General features: G+C 43.1%; 2 protein-coding genes across 7 annotated transcripts in view; one reads left to right on the top strand and one right to left on the bottom strand.

Annotated features, from left to right (window-relative positions):
- The window catches only part of LOC310785701 (uncharacterized protein), a 55,052-nt gene extending 46,513 nt beyond the window's left edge, over positions 1-8,539 (bottom strand). For all 6 annotated transcript variants that reach the window (XM_083646836.1, XM_083646839.1, XM_083646840.1 and 3 more), the window contains exon 1: positions 8,461-8,539. The gene's annotated coding sequence lies outside the window, so the exon portion shown is untranslated. The remainder of the gene's footprint in view (positions 1-8,460) is intronic.
- A 5,647-nt stretch (positions 8,540-14,186) lies between these two features.
- On the top strand, positions 14,187-18,550 carry LOC310783500 (potassium channel subfamily K member 5-like). Its single transcript, XM_083644377.1, has 5 exons — positions 14,187-14,398; positions 15,341-15,452; positions 16,096-16,262; positions 16,864-17,032; positions 17,421-18,550. The coding sequence occupies exons 1-5, from the start codon at positions 14,213-14,215 to the stop codon at positions 18,116-18,118; spliced, it is 1,332 nt and encodes a 443-aa protein (XP_083500503.1). The 5' UTR covers positions 14,187-14,212; the 3' UTR covers positions 18,119-18,550.
- The last annotated feature ends 136 nt before the right edge of the window (positions 18,551-18,686 follow it).

The raw sequence follows: 18,686 nt of genomic DNA, 5'->3' as shown, positions 1-18,686 counted from the left end.
GTATGCGCGGGATCTGCTTCCTGTATGTGGGATCTGTTTCCTGTTTGGTATTGCTCACACAGCAGAGCAGTAGTCCAACTACACCAATGCATAACTCCCAAAAGAGGATTAGCACCAGCAGCAAGCTCTTCTGGGAGTGACCTCACTCTCACACAGCAAAGCCACAAACATCCTTCAGCATCGCTTCGGCACATCTATCACTGCTGATTCAGCAGAACAGGAGAGCAGGGGGGGAAACACCCTGGTCATATCTCTGTCATTTATCTTTTTTACCTCTCGGTTTACCCTCTTATTGCCAACAGACCCCCTACCTCTGGGTCTCCCTCATCCCTCCCACATCACATTGGCAGGCTGGCAGCCTTTCATAAAAGAGTTTCTGACACACACACACACACACACACACACACACACACACACACACACACACACACACAACATAACATTCATAACAGTTCACAAAGCATTCAAGACCAGTAATTCTCTACAATTTAAGATGCAGGAGTGCTCATCTCAACATCTGAAGGAACTAGGGGAAATCAGATTAGTGTCACATGGATCATAAAGTGACATTCACGTGTGAAGAAGTCTAATTAGTCCCATAGGACACTATAGTATTATCAGTCAGCCTCAGGGATAGAGTGGAAGGTAAACCCACCTCAGCTCAGATTACACACATCTTGATTTGCACCATTTTGCCCATCTTAATTAAGCTTGACATGTCTGACAAACTCATCCTGCATCAGGCTATAATATCAAACTGATGCAAACTACACTATATGAAGCTTGGGGTATTTTAAGGGGAGGGGGGGTGTTTTTCCTAAATATAGACTAATATAGCAAACTTTTTATTCACCACATCATCACTGTTATTTAACCGACACATTTTATCGGGATGAAATAAGCAACTCTTAAGTAGGTATCATTGATGAGAGAGCATTATTATTTCAGCCAAAACCACAGCAGCCACTTCAGAAAGCGCGATATGTTCCCCCATATGGTTCATATGGTTTCCCCCAAAATGCCCACGTAGCCATTCGCCGTTTCACCAGAGGGAACTTGCATGCCCATTCATTTTTACCAAAACAACCCGCACTGTAAAACACGTAGGCTACACTACATAGTACCACGTTTGCTTCTTTGAGATGTTGTGAGACGGCTATGCTTGTGTAGTCCATTTTAATTGGTATTTTCACAAACTATACATCATTCAAATGTCGCGCTGGAATAAAGCCAATTATATTTCCCATTTTCCAAGTTTTCTAAAAACCGCAAAACATGAATGGGTTGTATCGGGGCAACGTGCCAGGGGATTTAAATAATCTGTGTATGAAAATGGCGCCGAATTACGACAAAACAAATCAACACAAGATCATCCCCGCTCTCTGATAATGAGTCATCTTAAATGTGTCTTACCTACTCTAGAATGACCATCAATGGGAAAGCAGATTGGCTATCGCGAAATCCAACAAAATCCTATATTCCGCACGTTCAATTGAGAAACAATGTTGCAGAGCGACACATGCTTTGTTGTGCTGGTAGGTGTCCGATGCTCGTAAAGGGGCGGAGTCTCAAACTGAGGCTCCTCCACTGACCAGCACAGCACGCCAGAGCCGGACACGGTGCGCTGGGGAGAACTTTGTTACTTGCTCCAGGTTACATGTTATTTTTGAAATGCTAATTATGGGCTGTGCATGGGCTAATTATAAAAGTGCTGCAGTGATAGGTTATATAAAAGCCCAAAACAACAAGCGGGGAACTTCTAGGCTGCTGAAATTTAAAAGTTCAGTTCAGTTCAGTTATAGCCCTTTATCACAAGCAGTCTCAAAGGGCTGTACTACATAGCATCATCAGTGTCTTTTTTTTTTTTTTTTCTTTTTTTTTTTACAATCTAGACTGTGGGAGTAAGCTCACACAAACAGGGAGAACATGCAAGCTCCACACAGAAAGGTACGGGTAAAGATTCAAACCCACAACCTTCTTGCTGTGAGGCAACGGTGCTGGCCACTGAGCCATACGCCGCTGCCCCCCCCCCCTCATAACAACAAATATTTATTGCTTAAGGTTCTCAAATATCTGGGACCCCTTTTTGGCTGACTTTGACAAAGTCAAGAATGACTAGTGACTGAATTTAGGGGTGATAGACGGCTTACCTGGGTGGTTTTCCATGGACCCCTTTTGTAGAATCCCGTTACAATACTAAAATGTCAAATATAAATATAGCCTATAATATAATATAATATAATTGAAAACAAAATATTGAAAAGAGAGAAAAAATAAGAAAAAACAACAACAACAAATAATTACTTGGTCTAATCCACACTTCTTAATTAAAGCTATCAACAAACCAATTATCATGTGTCCAATACATTAAGCCCCACTACAAAACCCCCAGCATGCATGGAGCAAGGCTGGCCAAAGCGGGCAATCATTAACGCGTGAGGACAATGTCCAGAAACAGGAGGGAGGCAGAAAGAGCCACAGGAGCACAGCTTACTTCCTAACAGCCAGCAGCACAGTGCATTGAGAAGCACAGTGTGATGGTGTCAGGCCCGTAACCCTGTGCCATTTGGTGAGATGGTCAAACAGGCACAGTTTCAACTTGTCAAGCCTCGCCAGGAAAGCAGTACCACTTAAAAGCATAATGCCCTAACACACACACACACACGCACACGCACACACACACACACACACACACACACACACACACACACACACACACACACACACACACACACACACACAATCTAAATATAAAATTAAAACATAATATAAAAATAAACAAACATGCATGCACACACACAAGCTGTCTTTATGGACCCCGACATGGTCCCCACCCATCTGCCTGACCCCATTAGTGCCATACGGCTCATAGGGAGGCGGGTGGAGGAGGAGGAGCGGGGGGGGGGGGGGGGGGGGGGGGGGGCAAAGGGTTTCATTATTCTCCCAAGAACACAGAGTTGGCCACCGTCACCTTTGTTTTCCTGAGCCAAGTTCATGTGGCCTGCACCGCTATGTCATAGCACTGCTATGTCATAGGTCACTTCTGCACCGCTATGTCATAGGTCACTTCTGCACTGCTATGTCATAGGTCACTTCTTTCATAACGCTGTCATAGGTCACTTCTGTCATAACGCTATGTCATAGGTCACTTCTGCACCACTATGTCATAACGCTATGTCATAACGCTATGTCATAACGCTATGTCATAACGCTATGTCATAACGCTATGTCATAGGTCACTTCTGCACCGTCCGCTATGTCATAATGCTATGTCATAACACTATGTCATAGGTCACTTCTGCACCGCTATGTCATAGGTCTATGTATGTCACTTCTGCACCGCTATCTCATAACGCTATGTCATAACGCTATGTCATAGGTCACTTCTGCACCGCTGTCATAGGTCACTTCTGCACCGCTATGTCATAGGTCACTTCTGCACCGCTATCTCATAATGCTATGTCATAGGTCACTTTTTTTTTTTTTTACCTTTATTTATACAGGGGGAGTCTCACTGAGAGCAATGCTCTCTTTTTCAGGAGTGCCCTGTTCACATTCACACACACACATTCATACCTGGAAGCTGACCAGTACAACCAAAGTCTGATCTGCTGGCCACTGATCAGCTCCACTGGAGCAGTTGGGGTTAAGGGCCTTGCTCAAGGGCACCTCAGTGGTAATGAGGGAGGGGCAAATGCTGCCTTTTCACTTTCCCCACCCACTTCTGCACCGCTATCTCATAACGCTGTCATAACGCTATGTCATAACGCTATGTCATAGGTCACTTCTGCACCGCTGTCATAATGCTATGTCATAACGCTATGTCATAACGCTATGTCATAGGTCACTTCTGCACCGCTATGTCATAACGCTATGTCATAACGCTATGTCATAACGCTATGTCATAGGTCACTTCTGCACCGCTATGTCATAGGTCTATGTCATATGTCACTTCTGCACCGCTATCTCATAACGCTATGTCATAACGCTATGTCATAGGTCACTTCTGCACCGCTGTCATAGGTCACTTCTGCACCGCTATGTCATAGGTCACTTCTGCACCGCTATGTCATAGGTCACTTCTGCACCATAACGCTATGTCATAGGTCTCTTCTGCACCGCTATCTCATAACTCTATGTCATAACGCTATGTCATAGGTCACTTCTGCACCGCTATGTCATAACGCTATGTCATAACGCTATGTCATAGGTAACTTCTGCACCGCTATGTCATAACGCTGTCATAACACTATGTCATAGGTCACTTCTGGGGAATTGATGTTCTATTTATCAAAGACGTTCTCACCAATATAAAGCCGTTTCCAGAAATCAAACGAATTACACTGACTCATGAAGCTCAGACTAAGTATGAAGAGACGAGGGAGATGTCAAAAGACAAGGAAGAGAACATATCTTTCTAGCATGGTAGCAGCGTTCAATGGTTTTTCCCCCTTTAGACTTTGACCGCAGGGCGCTCTGTGACAACACACCAGGTGTGTCTCAATCAATGTTCAATGCGAGTGGAGTTAAGCATTCAGCACAGGGTAATACAATGCTCCCACTCAATCCAGTCAGGTACAAACGCAATGGAAGGAGTGAATGTTGCAGTAATTTAGTCTTCTTTAGTTTGGGATGGAATGAGAGAGAGACAGAGAGAGAGAGAGAGAGAGAGAGAGAGAGAGAGAGAGAGAGAGAGAGAGAGAGAACATATATGACTCTATACGTGGCCTCCAGTTGCCTAGGAACCCTTGGCCTGCCCTGCGCCTGCCAAGGAGCAGGTGTTGAGCTGGACCCAGGAGAGAGAGCGTGGTGAAGAGAGGGAGGACCCAGGAGAGAGAGGGAGGAGAAGAGGGAGGAGAGACAGAATGGAGAGGGAGGAGAGGAGGAGCAGCACTCACAAACCCACAGTCCCCAGAGACAATGACAGACTGGAACCACAGACTCTGAGATGACACATACACACACACACACACACACACACACACACACACACACACACACACACACACACATACACACACACACACACACACACACACACACACACACACACACACACACACACACACACACACACACACACACACACACACACACACACACACAGACAGTCAACACACCCAAAGTCAACACCAACATGCTTTGTGTCCTCTCTCTGCTTCCTCTTCGCTCTGTCTGATTCGTACAAAAACATGGACAAAAACACAGATACGTAACGGGGTAAAGCGCCACTCCAGCTAATCAAGTCAAATTGTCTGAGGATAAACATAATGTTTTAGACAATAACGTGGAACAGGCTAGCGTCATGAAAATAACAGGTAACTTAACGTTATGTGACATGACACGTCCACCACTGCCTTGCCTCAAATAGATTCATCAGATTGAGGCGAGATGAAAATACCTGGTGCGCTACTCAGTCACAACCGTCTGCATGGGCGCCTGTCTGGCCAATCCAGGCGCTTGAATGCTGCATAGGGCGTGTTCTGCCCACAATTGCAGTGGGATCCATAATAACACCTTGGTGACGCAAGGTTCACTCCAGCTGAATGCAAGGGGTATGTTTGTTTTGAACATCTTTATCTACCTCTCCGCCTCTATCACAGAGTGATTACATAATGACCCCATACCCCTACCACCCAATTCATCTCCCTTTGACTTTGCTCTCTTGAATGCACTGTGCTGCCTCCCATCCCATATCATTATGTCAAACTAACTACACGTGCTGCCTTGAAAAGGCTTGACATATGAATCATAGAATAGAGGGTAAATGGTAAATGGTAAATGGACTGCATTTATATAGCGCTTTTATCCAAAGCGCTTTACAATGTGCCTACATTCACCCATTCACACACCGAGGGCGGCCAGCTGCCACGCAGGGTGCTGGCACAGCCATCGGGAGCAATTTGGGGTTCAGTGTCTTGCCCAAGGACACTTCGACATGCGGACTGGAGGAGCCGGGGATCGAACCACCAACCTTCCGATTGGTGGACGACCTGCTCTACCTCCTGAGCCACAGCCGCCCAGGGTCTGCATGATGAAGGCTTGAGGTTTGAGGGCCTTTATTTGTGCTCAGGATCCAAGCTCTCAAGAGCACTACTAACACAATAGATGGTAACAGCATATCAATATTCATATAGGGCACCATTCATGCTATGAAGAATTTATGAAGCAGGAATGTTCCATGTTTCTGCCCCTTTTTCCCCACTTAACATGTAGCTCTATTGCCCATCCCTTCTTAGCACAGGACAGAATCCCTTTCACCTTCACGTTTCTTTGAATAAACATTTCAGCCACTGGGAAAAAAATATATATTTACAAAAGATTTTAGCCATGGATTATCTGCAGCTAATTAAAGTGCAATACATGTTGACTTCCACAGATAATGGAAAGTGATGGGTCAGGCTGAGATTGAACATTGCAAAATGAACATGTATACTATGTGGTTTTTACACATTCTGACGGTATCAAGGCCTGACGCTCGTAGCATGTCAAACACATTTCTGTGTCCCTTTCTATGCCACCTAAGCACATGGTACATCATTGATCGTCTGATGCTACTGTCAATGCCAATGTTGTCTTAGTTTACACTGCCACCTGCTGGAAAGATAGTAGCAATTGTTTAAGACTCAAATTTCCACATATTGTTATTGTTTTGACAGACAATGTGAATGCACTGGAGTAACATTTTTCCAAATGTAGTTTCCCTAATGTACACTACATTTTAAACGTGACTCTATCATAACACTTCACATCTTCGCTCTACTAGTCCTTTGTCACATCCAGTTGTAAAACCTTGATAAAAATCATATAATACTTTCATTCTTATCATCAAAGCATTCTATGCTGATAAATGCATTCATTGGAAAGAAATATCCTCACATGCCTCTGTTGTTCAACAGAAATATGTTATGAGAGAGGGAATTCCCGCGTATTCTCCGTGACTACAACGCACAGCCGTGATGCATGCTGGGATGGCGAGTGTTTGGGAGAGATAAAGATGTCTTTGCGTCCAGACGCCTCCGACTCACACGTTCCACTACCCCTCCCAAATGGACTCTGCTGTGCGCAGCACCAGCTTCAAAAACACCCCGTGGCATTCAGACCTCACAACTTTGTGGCATGTCCCATCTGCTTGAACCTCAGAAAGAGTGTAGTTCTTTATTTGACCATTTTGTCCTAAGGAAAGTCCAGACTGAGAAGCATCTTTCTTCCATTTGATTAAAGTAAATATCCTAATAGAAGAAGCTTTCCAAACTGACACACCTATAATGAACACATGCATGCAGAAGATAGAGGAGCCTGCAAAGACTGCAGTCAGAGCCAAGGGGGGAGTGTCAGCATCGGAGTCATCGACACTGAATATTTTATAGTCTCTATGAAGGCTGATGACTGATGAGCTATATCTTGGAAGAACCGTTTCATAATATAAATGAAATGCTTATCTGCAGCTGAGGGCATGGCTGTTAAATTCTTCTGAGTTGCGTTCATGCTCTGTATGTTATCAGTTGTAACGTCTAATTACCACTAATGCACAAATTTCACATAATTAGTCATTATGTAAATACATCTGATGAAATGATTCTTATTCTATAAGTATCACAGAAAGCCCCCCAGCAATGGAACATCCTGATCCTATCTGATCATCCCCATAATAACAGCTCATTAATGCTTTATGAACACCAGACATTTTCAATTCTCATACAACTTGTATTTGATACTCACCACATATTCACAGAACAGAAGGCCATTGTCCAATACATAGTCCATCCCAGTCCAGACAGTGACCAGGTCCCAGAGAGAGAGAGAGAGAGAGAGAGAGGGGGGGGGGGGGGGGGGGGGGGGGTCAGTTCAATAGAATAATTATTTTCCTCAGTAACAGGACACATGGTAGATGGCTGCATAATACAAAACACATCACAATTGACAATTAGCGCACACTCACAGATGGACAATGACACATGCAGGCACATAGGGAAAGCGAGGGAGCGTGGGAGACAAAGGAGATATTTAATAGGCTACTCGATGATTATTGCATGGTATATTATAAAAATGGTAGTTTAGGTTACATCAACTGCTAACTTATCGTGAAACTAATGTTGACATTCATGAGTTTAAGTGACCAAAACGATGGGCTTCTTCCAGTCCCAGGTCAGATTCTCATCAAGTCAACCTGCAGGTGTGCATTCAATTACCAAACGTTTTTATTCAATATTTCCGCATCTTGTTTCTTGTTTCTTCACGTGTGTGGCCAATAGCTTATTTCTTAAATAAGACCATAAACATCCCTGACCTCGTTGTGTTTTTGACTCATTGTTGTTTGACTACATGGCCAGTGTGCTCCTGTGAACTCTGAGCGAACTGCTGGGCGCAAGGGGGAAGGAAACCTCGCTGGAGTTGCCATCAAAACAAACAACCATCGACAGTATTCAAACAGCGCTGTTGTGAGTAGGCGAGTCTTACCTGAGCAGGCAGATATGTTCTGTCGGCTGTCTGTGTGTTGATCGTCCCTAATCCGGTGCCATAATAATACTGCGGTGTTCCGGTGTTTCCCTTCACAAGTTCCAGACTATCGACCTCAGGTTTCCTGCGAGGTGGTGACGCAGCGGCAATGACGATGCACTATAAGCAGTGATGGGTGGAGTGGAGATCAGAGGTGGGCTCTCACGTACTGTAGGTCGGTATAGGCCTATTAGGCAGGTCCCACACAACTCCAGTCCTTGCCATTAGCATTATATTTCTTTCAAAACATTGTTGGCACACCTACAATGATGAAGTGTGCATCTGCATCATCATGCAGCAGCATTTTTAGGTTTCAAAACATCTCCTCAAAGGACTGCAGTTGAAAATGAGATAGCTGGCACATTTACTACAGAAATGTCGATTAACGCAGAGGTGAGCTCCCAAATTTAGCAGCATCTTCTTTTGCCTTAAAAAATTAGGAAAAGTTAACGTTGTGGCATTTCTCTTATGATAACTCAAGATGCTAAAATGATCATAGCGTTGTATCAAGTTCAATATTATGATGTCATGTAATGCAATGTTGAAATGGTAAAAAAAAATTGCCATTAATTGATAAAGTGGGGAATGTGAATCACAGAGGGGCAACCTCCTCCACTCAGAAATGAAGCCAATGTGGAAGTGTTTTACACCTGCATTGTTTCTATTTCTATTGGCCACTGGCAGCAAAAATAAGTCAGATTGTATGGAAGTCAATGAGAAAATTGCCCGACTTCTCACTTGATTTATTACCTCAGTAACACTTTCCTAATGAGTCTTAATCGCTATAGTTTCAAGTCTTCTTCACTACTGCATGGTGTTCATTGTGTCAATTATGGTCCGATAGAGACAGTCGGCATGTCTGGGAACGCCCACAAAATGTTATACGGCTGGCGTGCGAGTGGGGTAAAACTGCCATATCAATAGGCTGACTCATCAAAGGAAGGTACTGCGGCTCTAAACTACAGGTTTTGGGATTCTAGAGCAGAACACAAGACGTCTGTTCAGATGTGCGTTTACTGCAGTGGTTAAATCCCCAATCGTGTCTGCCTGGGCTGGGCTAGCAGCTAAATTCTAACTTTGCTGAATGGATAAAACAGGGGATTTACCCCACCCTGACCATGCCCCCAGCCAGACATCGCCTCAACCTATTCAGAGTAAGATAGATGATAAAGCAGGCTTTGGGGCGTGATTGACAGATCGCCTGTCCAGTGAGCGCGCAGCTCGCCGATCACAGACCAATAGCAGGCGGTGCTGCGACTCTGTGGGAAACCCGTCCGGGATACGTAGGCTGCTGTAGCTTACCGCTGCTTCACTGCCATTCCAGCGCTTACATAGGCTATTATGCTAGGTTACGTCTTGCCAATGAGTACCCATATTGGTAACACTTTAGAATACAGCGGGCAAATAACCATGTAACTACAGGGTAACAAGACTGTAGTTATAGTGTAACTACAGGGTAACAAGACTGTAGTTATAGTATGACTACAGGGTAACAAGACTACAGGGTAACAATACTGTAGTTATAGTATAACTACAGGGTAACAAGACTGTAGTTATAGTATGACTACAGGGTAACAAGACTACAGGGTAACAATACTGTAGTTATAGTATAACTACAGGGTAACAAGACTGTAGTTATAGTGTAACTACAGGGTAACAAGACTGTAGTTATAGTGTAACTACAGGGTAACAAGACTGTAGTTATAGTGTAACTACAGGGTAACAAGACTGTAGTTATAGTGTAACTACAGGGTAACAAGACTGTAGTTATAGTATGACTACAGGGTAACAAGACTGTAGTTATAGTATAACTACAGGGTAACAAGACTGTAGTTATAGTATGACTACAGGGTAACAAGACTACAGGGTAACAAGACTGTAGTTATAGTATAACTACAGGGTAACAAGACTGTAGTTATAGTGTAACTACAGGGTAACAAGACTGTAGTTATAGTGTAACTACAGGGTAACAAGACTGTAGTTATAGTATGACTACAGGGTAACAAGACTGTAGTTATAGTATAACTACAGGGTAACAATACTGTAGTTATAGTATTATAACTACAGGGTAGTTACAGGGTAACAAGGCTGTAGTTATAGTGTAACTACAGGGTAACAAGACTGTAAGGTAACAAGACTGTAGTTATAGTATAACTACAGGGTAACAAGACTGTAGTTATAGTATAACTACAGGGTAACAAGATATGTACTTATAGGGTAATTACGGGGTACCACACCTGTACTTACAGAGTAACTATGGGGTCGTGGGCTGTATTCTGAAGCTGTGTCAATTTGCCCACACTTACATACTATGGTGTGGTACCCTGTACTTGGCCTGCTGTAAGTGCAGAATTGGTCCCCTGCTTTAGAATACAGCCCGCACCCCTGTAGTTACACTATAAGTACAGTCTTATAACTACAATCTTGTTACCCCATAGTTATACTATAACTACAGTCTTGTTACCCCGTAGTTATACTATAACGAGTCTTGTTACCCCATAGTTATACTATAACTACAGTCTTGTTACCCCGCAGTTATACTATAACTACAGTCTTGTTACCCCGCAGTTATACTATAACTACAGTCTTGTTACCCCGTAGTTATACTATAACTACAGTCTTGTTACCCTGTAGTTACATGGTTATTTGCGGGCTGTATTCTAAAGCGTTACCAACATATTGCTACACTACGTAGCACCTACTTTGCCCCCATGGCGCACCTACGTAGGCACTATGTCGCTGTTCTATCTAGGGGGCCCAGGCCCTGGTCTCGTGGTCTAGCTGCCCCTGGCTCCAAATAACCAAGATGGCGATGGTCAATCATGCCAAACTCAAGGCTTCAAAATGAGAGTCCACAAACCAATAGGTGATGTCACAGTGTCACAGTATCACAGATGTCACAGTCCATATTTTCTATTTTTTATATTTATTTTTTGAATGGTACTGTAGCCTAACATAAAAACGGGTGCAGCTTCCCTGCACTAGCAGCCAGCGATACCAGCTCATATTTACCTGAATACTATCAGGTGCCACCGGGCATCACATTCCTGCACTGTTTGGTCAAAGAAGCCTTTGTTGAACTGTTGGCTTTCTGCCAGGTCGACTTCTTTACCGTGATCTGCCACAAGTAACTTATATGAAAACATATTCAACCTCAAATGACATAGGCTGTAGGCCCTACCCATGTCTCACACAGCTTGAAAAGGAGAAACTTAAAGTGTGTGCGTCTGGCGGCGGCTATGTATATTGACACATTTAGGCTACATATTTATTCTACGTTGATCATGTCTCAACTTTAGCAGCATTACACACTACGTGAGTGTGAGCCACAGAATAAAATAGGTATGTTTTCCCGGTGAGTAACTCCTCCAGACGGAATGGGCTTCTCATCCTCTTCTTAAGCACAAACAGTTAGAACTTTTCTCTTATTTGTATTTTCAATGGTATCCCATTTTCTAACAGCTGCTGCATCTGTCTCGGTATTAAGTGGCACTGGCCCAGTAGGCTACCTAAAACACAATACCCTACGCTGTCTTGGCCCAAGATGAGCATACTGTAGGTAGATAGGTTTTGTTCTCTATTCTCTACTCTCTGGGTGTGTGTGTTTCATAAAACACACACACACACACACACACACACACACACACACACACACACACACACACACACACACACACACACACATACATTAGGCTATAGGCCTGTGGTTCTCAAAGTTTTCCATGTCAAGGACATACTTTGCTGGCACAAATCAGACCATGGACACACATTTGATAAGATTTTGTCCCAGGGTCCCCAATCTGATAAAAATGTTAGCTTTTGTGACAACCCTCCCACTCTCCTGGCCCTGTCTTGCAGGAGCCTGGTGTTGGGGCACTCTTTGGGCTTAAGAAGACCTTCAGACCATTCAGTCTCTCTCCCTCCTCACAGATGCACCTCTTTTCTGTTTGTTTGTTTGTTTGTTTGTTTGTTTGTTTAATGTAGTTTGTGTTGTTATTTCCCCCCTACTTTTTTTTTGTTAATAAATTGTTGTTTTAACTTTTACCCTCATTTGTTACTTCCTTGAGCCGGGTTGTAAGATATGAGGGGAGTGAATACACCATGGTAAAAGTTAAAACAATAATTTATTAACTAATTGGAAATAATTAGACAAATGAAAAGAACAAAAGGTGCATCACATAATGAGGGATAGAGGACTGAATGGTCTGAAGGGTTTCTTAAGCCCAAGTGCCCCGGGCCCAGCTGCATCCAATCAGCTTAACGACCCCAACCCAGGCTCCTGCAAGACAGGGCCAGGAGAGTGGGAGGGTCATCACACTTTTAGATGTTTTATTTACCCATGACCAGAATCATACATGCTGTCATTGTGTTGGAACTTTAATGAAAATAAAGTATCCTTTTTGCTGGGAAACACAGGTGCAAGCAACACACTAATGAGGGTTTCAAACGTCCATGATTGATTGGAATTTGGAAACCCTCATTAGTGTTTTGCTTGCACCTGTGTTTACCCTGCCTTTTTGACACAAAATGGCCCCCGTAAAAAGGGTCTATTATCACGCTGAGCAGCCAGGATCCACCCAGTGTGCAGATTAACTTGACAGCAGCCTGCTGCAGCTACCCCGTGCACAAAGATAAGAGCAACCGTCACTCAAGCATCCCTCTCTGTAGGCATGCAAACACATGCATGTTCAAGAAAAACGTTTTTTCCTGCTTTAGATTGGGAAGAAAGTGTGAAGCAGCTGTGTATCCCTCATTGAATGATACTTCCATAATCGGAGCAAAATGCTAAATAATTTCAAGAATGTAGGGAGAAATAAAGGCATTTCATACCTGATAGATAGAATAGAGGTATGTTTGAATGTATTAGTAAATGTTGGTGACATTCATGGGATTTTTTGCAGATATATAGCCTACATTTGTATAAATGTATTTATATATATATAGATATGCACTGTTGACAAGATCATCTATAGCAATGGTTCACAATGTGGGGTCCGGGGAACCCCAGGGGTCCTTCAGGGGGTTCCAGGGGGTCCCCAGCAAAAAGGGGAATCATGTATTTTCATTATAATTCTATCCATAAGTAATACAATGACAGAATGTAGGACTACTTTGGCCATGGGTTTCATACACTTTATGTAATAAAACACAAAAAACCTTATCAGATGGGGCCAAAATCTTATCACATGGGGGTCTGTGGTCTAATTTGTGTCAGTTTAGGGGTCCTTGACGTGAAAACGTTTGAGAACCTCTGATCTATAGGACTATGCTACATCCAAAATATGGCAAGAATCTCTCAAATGTGGCCCCTCAAAATATATTTCCAATGAATGTCATCTGCATGTAGCCCTACAAGTTGACACATTTTTGTGTATTTTTGAAACTCGACATACTGTATTGTGAAGTAGCCTACAATCAAGATGTGTTTCTCTGGGACGTCCCAAGACGAAAGACAACATGGTAAAGTTAATTCTAAGACTCGGACATTGTAATAACATATGATCTTAATACCAAATATCTCCTTTGCAGTGAAATTGGAGCTGTCAGGGGGCGAGTTTGGGGAACAAAAGAGCAAACTATTGTGTCAGTGAGGGGAGTGTGGGCCAATCTTTTGACCAGGAAGAGAGTGAGAGATTAGGTAGGACAGCCCTCTGCTCTGAGCCATGCAGCTCACACGCTCGCTGTCAGAGGCTACTGAAGTTATGACTTTACTATGGCTGATAAAGGGCCACTTTTAACTTCAGGTATTATCTTTTATCTATCGATCGGGGCGGCAATATTTCAAATTCTTGAAGAGCCAAATTGGAAATCGGCCAAATCCAAATATGTTTTGGAAAAGCAGAACATTTTGAAAAGATACGCCTGCTTAACAAAGGAGGATCTGGATTACATTGTGGAGGTAGGCTATGAATTCAGTCTGCATCCAAACAATCCTGTAGCTTTTATCATTGTTTGCACCTTTTAGAGCTGATTTGGCCATTTATCCAACAGGAGTATAAATAACCTCAAGTAGGTTTGTAAGTAACTCATATAAAGAAACAGAATGACTAAATAACGTCAAGTAGCCTATTAGGTTTGTAACTCGTATAAAGAAACGGAATGACAAAACATTCAAAACAGAAAAACAGCTCACGTCAATTCTAATTTAGTTGCATGAAAAAAGTCACCGAGTCAAAGATTTTCAGGGGCAGATTTAGAGGCAGATTATAGCTTGATAATCACAGCAAAACAGAGGCAACACACCCAGCTCCTGAAAGAGCTAAAGAGAAGTGTGCATTGTGCCTTTGCGTGTTAGGACACCTCAGAACCAGTTCTGCTAGTTAGCCAAACATGGGGGGGGGGGGGGGGGGGGGGGGGACAAACAACAACCATGAATCTATCTAAAGCAGATCATTGGGTGTAGCAATCAAATCCCTGTTGGCTGCTTTAGGTTTTGGATCAATCAATAATCTTATGATCATGTTTGTTTTAGCACAGGAAAGTTAGGAACATGCGTTATTGAAGCAACACACAGGTTACCATCATGGTGGTGTGCTGAACTTGAGGGAGTGGCTCTACTTGTCATCATGACTACCTAACTCTACCGCAAATATTTGAACATTTGCATAAGGTGTGTTTCAGCTATAACGGCTGTTTGAGTCAGTACTGAGTTTGATAGGCTGAACCATGCTGAAGAGCTGTACAATAAGCCTATAATGATACAGCGATGCTTTATCAGTCGAAAGTAGTGGTAGAAATAATAGTAGGCTAATAACGAATGGGAAAATAATGTTTTAAATATTCTGAAAGAACCTTACTTTTGGTCATGATTGTTTTATGATTTGTCATACTCCACCTCTAGGTGGTGTCAGAGGCAGCTGGCCAAGGTGTAACTATCACCGGGGAGAAGCACATCAACACCTGGAACTGGTCCAACTCTGTCATCTTTGCTGCTACTATTGTCACTACTATAGGTTTGTAGTATTTTGTTTACATTGTGCACTACTCAGAGACAAAATGACCCCCTGGAATTTAAATTTGGCAAAACCTAATTAGGTCACACAAGTATTAATTCTGCTGAAATCATTGGTGAGTCACTGTAGAAGCAGGGTAAGAAACGTTCAGGCATTTCACATTCTAAATGCACAAAAGACGCAAACGTTCCTCTCTAGATTGTGTATGTGTCGATTGACAAATTTGAAAATGTTTTTTCCCCCTAGCCAAAATTTTGCCTAACTTTTAGAACGTTTTTTAGCCACCTTCCTGAAAAGCTAGCATGACATTGTGGTTGCTACCAATCAATGCCTTAGGTCTTCTAGTTTCATATAATACCAAAAAAACTTCACTCTGGCTTTCAAACTGAACCCGCTACAGTCTCTATTTTCAAAATTGTGATATTTCCCGAATATCCCCATATTTCCGAAAATCGGCCCAAACCTACTCCTCTGGGTTAATGTGGATATGTAAAAAATAATAATAATGATAATGTGGCCGGGTGGTCCACGGACCCCAGTTTGAGAACCACTGGTGTAGGGAAAACCCCTCACTCATTTTCCATCACTTGATGATTTAACTTTAACTGGTTTAAATTGTAACCCGTTCTCTAATGATCTGCAGGTTATGGTAATGTTGCACCAAAGACTATTGGTGGCCGGGTGTTTTGCATCCTGTATGGTCTGTGTGGGATTCCACTGTGTCTGGTATGGATAAGTCAGCTGGGTTCCTTCTTCGGAAACCGGGCCAAACGTCTGTCCCAGGTCCTGATCCGGAAGGGCCTTTCAGTGGTAAGAGTCTGTTCTGTTTGTGCAAAAATGGGGCGGTCCAGTTGTGCCCTACAAAGCTGCAGGGCAGCAACTGCAGAAGACAAAGACAGAAAAATACTGCATTATCATTATTTCATTACCTCCGCTCCTATTCATGACAGGAGTAGATAAGATATAATGGTTTAAGTCAGGGGTGCCCAAATTCTTTCCCATGAAGGGTCAAAACTCAATCTGGGTGGAGGGCCGAGGGCCAAAAATAAACGTTGTGGAATTACATTAAAATGTATTGTGTTTTATAGAAAATTAACATTCTAAATCTAAAATAACATTTCAATATAATAATCTACTTTTTATCTGTTTGGTAATTGTAATAATTTGCAATTGGTTATATATATTTAAATCCCAAATCCGTGGCGGGCCAAACTTGGTCAGCACTGGTTTAAGTAGTGCCTAATATTGGGCTAATTGTTTTTACAGTCTAACAAAACGAACTAAACTTGAGTTATGACATTTCACCTCAGAAAAATGCAAAAGGTGAAAGCTCTTGACCCTTTTAGGACAGAATTGTTTATAACAATTATGCTGTGATTTAAAGACGTGTTCATTTTCTTCCTTTTGTCAGAAAAAGGTCCAGTTTACCTGTACAGCCATATTTCTTGCATGGGGGCTGTTGGTGCACCTGGTCATCCCCCCGTTTGTTTTCATGTCTATGGAAGGGTGGAGCTACCTGGAGGGCCTCTACTTCTCCTTCATCACCCTCACCACTGTCGGCTTTGGAGACTATGTAGCAGGTGGGCTGGATTTGAAAATGGATCCATAATAAGCTCATATAGATTATACTAGGTCTAAGACTGCAACTAACAACTACAACTTTATCAATTAACCTATTGATTATTTTGTCAATTAATGAGTTTGTCTATAAAATGTAAAAATTCCCATCAGGCCATCACAAGCTAAGAGAGCCCATAGTAATGTCTTGAATTTGCTTACTTGCGTGTGTGTGTGTGTGTGTGTGTGTGTGTGTGTCACAAATGTTAAATCTTAACATTTGTGATTGTGAAACTGTAATGATTAATCAGCAAATCATTTTAAATTTAGCACTAGTTACATAGGACATAGTGTCACCCAATAATGTTCAGAGGTTAAAAGGTCACACCAATTGATCTGCTCTCATTTCAGGTGTCAATCCCAACATAGACTACCCTAGGCTGTACAGAGTGTTTGCAGAGGTGTGGATCTACATGGGGTTGGCCTGGCTCTCCCTGTTCTTCAGCTGGAACGTGCACATGGTGGTGGAAGCCCACAAGGTGCTGAGGAAAATGAGGCATAGGCAGAAGCTGGATGAAGCCCAACTTGTAGAGGACCGGCACAGCCCACACACAAGGCCCACCGCCATCGACATCTTCAACTTTATGTCTGACAAGGAGGAGGACTACAGCACCGTCATCAAGGAGATCGGAGAGTCGGCAAAGACGCTGTCTGACAGCATAGGTCGCTCCAAGAGCTGCAGCGACATCTTGTCGACTCACCTCCTGACTCTAGATCACTCTCCGCGGCAGAGACGCAGACTCAGCATCAGCGATGTGTTCATCAACGCAAAGGCAGCGCTGGACCCCGCTGAAGAGGAGGGTCTTTTTCTCCTCATCCAGGACAGCAGTGGAGACTCTGAAGCAGCAGGTCTGGCGGGGGATTTGGGAGAGGAGGAGGAGGACAGCCGTGCATTTGACTCAGGAAAAGATTGCGTCATCAGCGGTGGGCCTAATGAAGATATCCAAGAAGAGGAAAGTGTCCAGCATCCTGCTGGTGGGGAGACTAGGTTTACCATATCCAAGGTAGTGGAGGAGGATTTGATCAGGGATCAAGACGAAAAAGGGTAAAAGACCTTCAGTGAAAGTTCCTGTACTGAAATTGTGGAACCATCATGTCTACAAAGTCTAATAAGCCAGGCACAAACATGTCAGGTATGCTGTGTAGTTGGGAGGCATGTTTGGATGACAATATTTGATCAAGACTGGCATATGAACAATATTGTCAATAGCAAGCCTTACTTCATGAATACCGTTACTGTATGTATCAAGAGGTCACTATGTTGTGTTGTGTTATATACAGTACAGCAAGGTTGCACTGTCCGATCATTTCTTACCTTAAAAGTATTCCATTTCATACGTTTCACATTCATATCGCTTCATGGTTAGTAGCCCCAGTTAGTGGGACTGCTCCTCGTGCTGAGGCCCAGACAAGCACCCGCAAGTTCCTCTGTGGGCTATTCGTATTCTTGAATATTGCATAGTTTTCAATACCGAGGTGTTTTTTGTCATGTCCGCACCTCAGCTTTTCTTAAGATGGCTATAATTGTTCTTCCGCTTCACAGCGGGGAAACAGCGCCCCCTCTCTGCTGTGGCTATTGATGGAAACCCAGAATTACAGGCCTGGAACAGTGGAAGA

The sequence above is a fragment of the Poromitra crassiceps genome (assembly GCF_964638095.1).
Source record: "Poromitra crassiceps genome assembly, chromosome: 1".
Taxonomy (NCBI): domain Eukaryota; kingdom Metazoa; phylum Chordata; class Actinopteri; order Beryciformes; family Melamphaidae; genus Poromitra; species Poromitra crassiceps.
Note: the sequence above shows the minus strand (reverse complement) of the source record. Positions and strands in the feature narration are given on the sequence as shown.

Bases quoted from the DNA above. Each gene is read 5' to 3' on its own strand.
- LOC310783500 (XM_083644377.1), top strand. From the start codon at position 14,213: ATGGCTGATAAAGGGCCACTTTTAACTTCAGGTATTATCTTTTATCTA. The intron at 14,399-15,340 runs GTAGGCTATGAA...CTCCACCTCTAG, and splicing joins ATCTGGATTACATTGTGGAG to GTGGTGTCAGAGGCAGCTGG. The intron at 16,263-16,863 runs GTAAGAGTCTGT...TCCTTTTGTCAG, and splicing joins TCCGGAAGGGCCTTTCAGTG to AAAAAGGTCCAGTTTACCTG.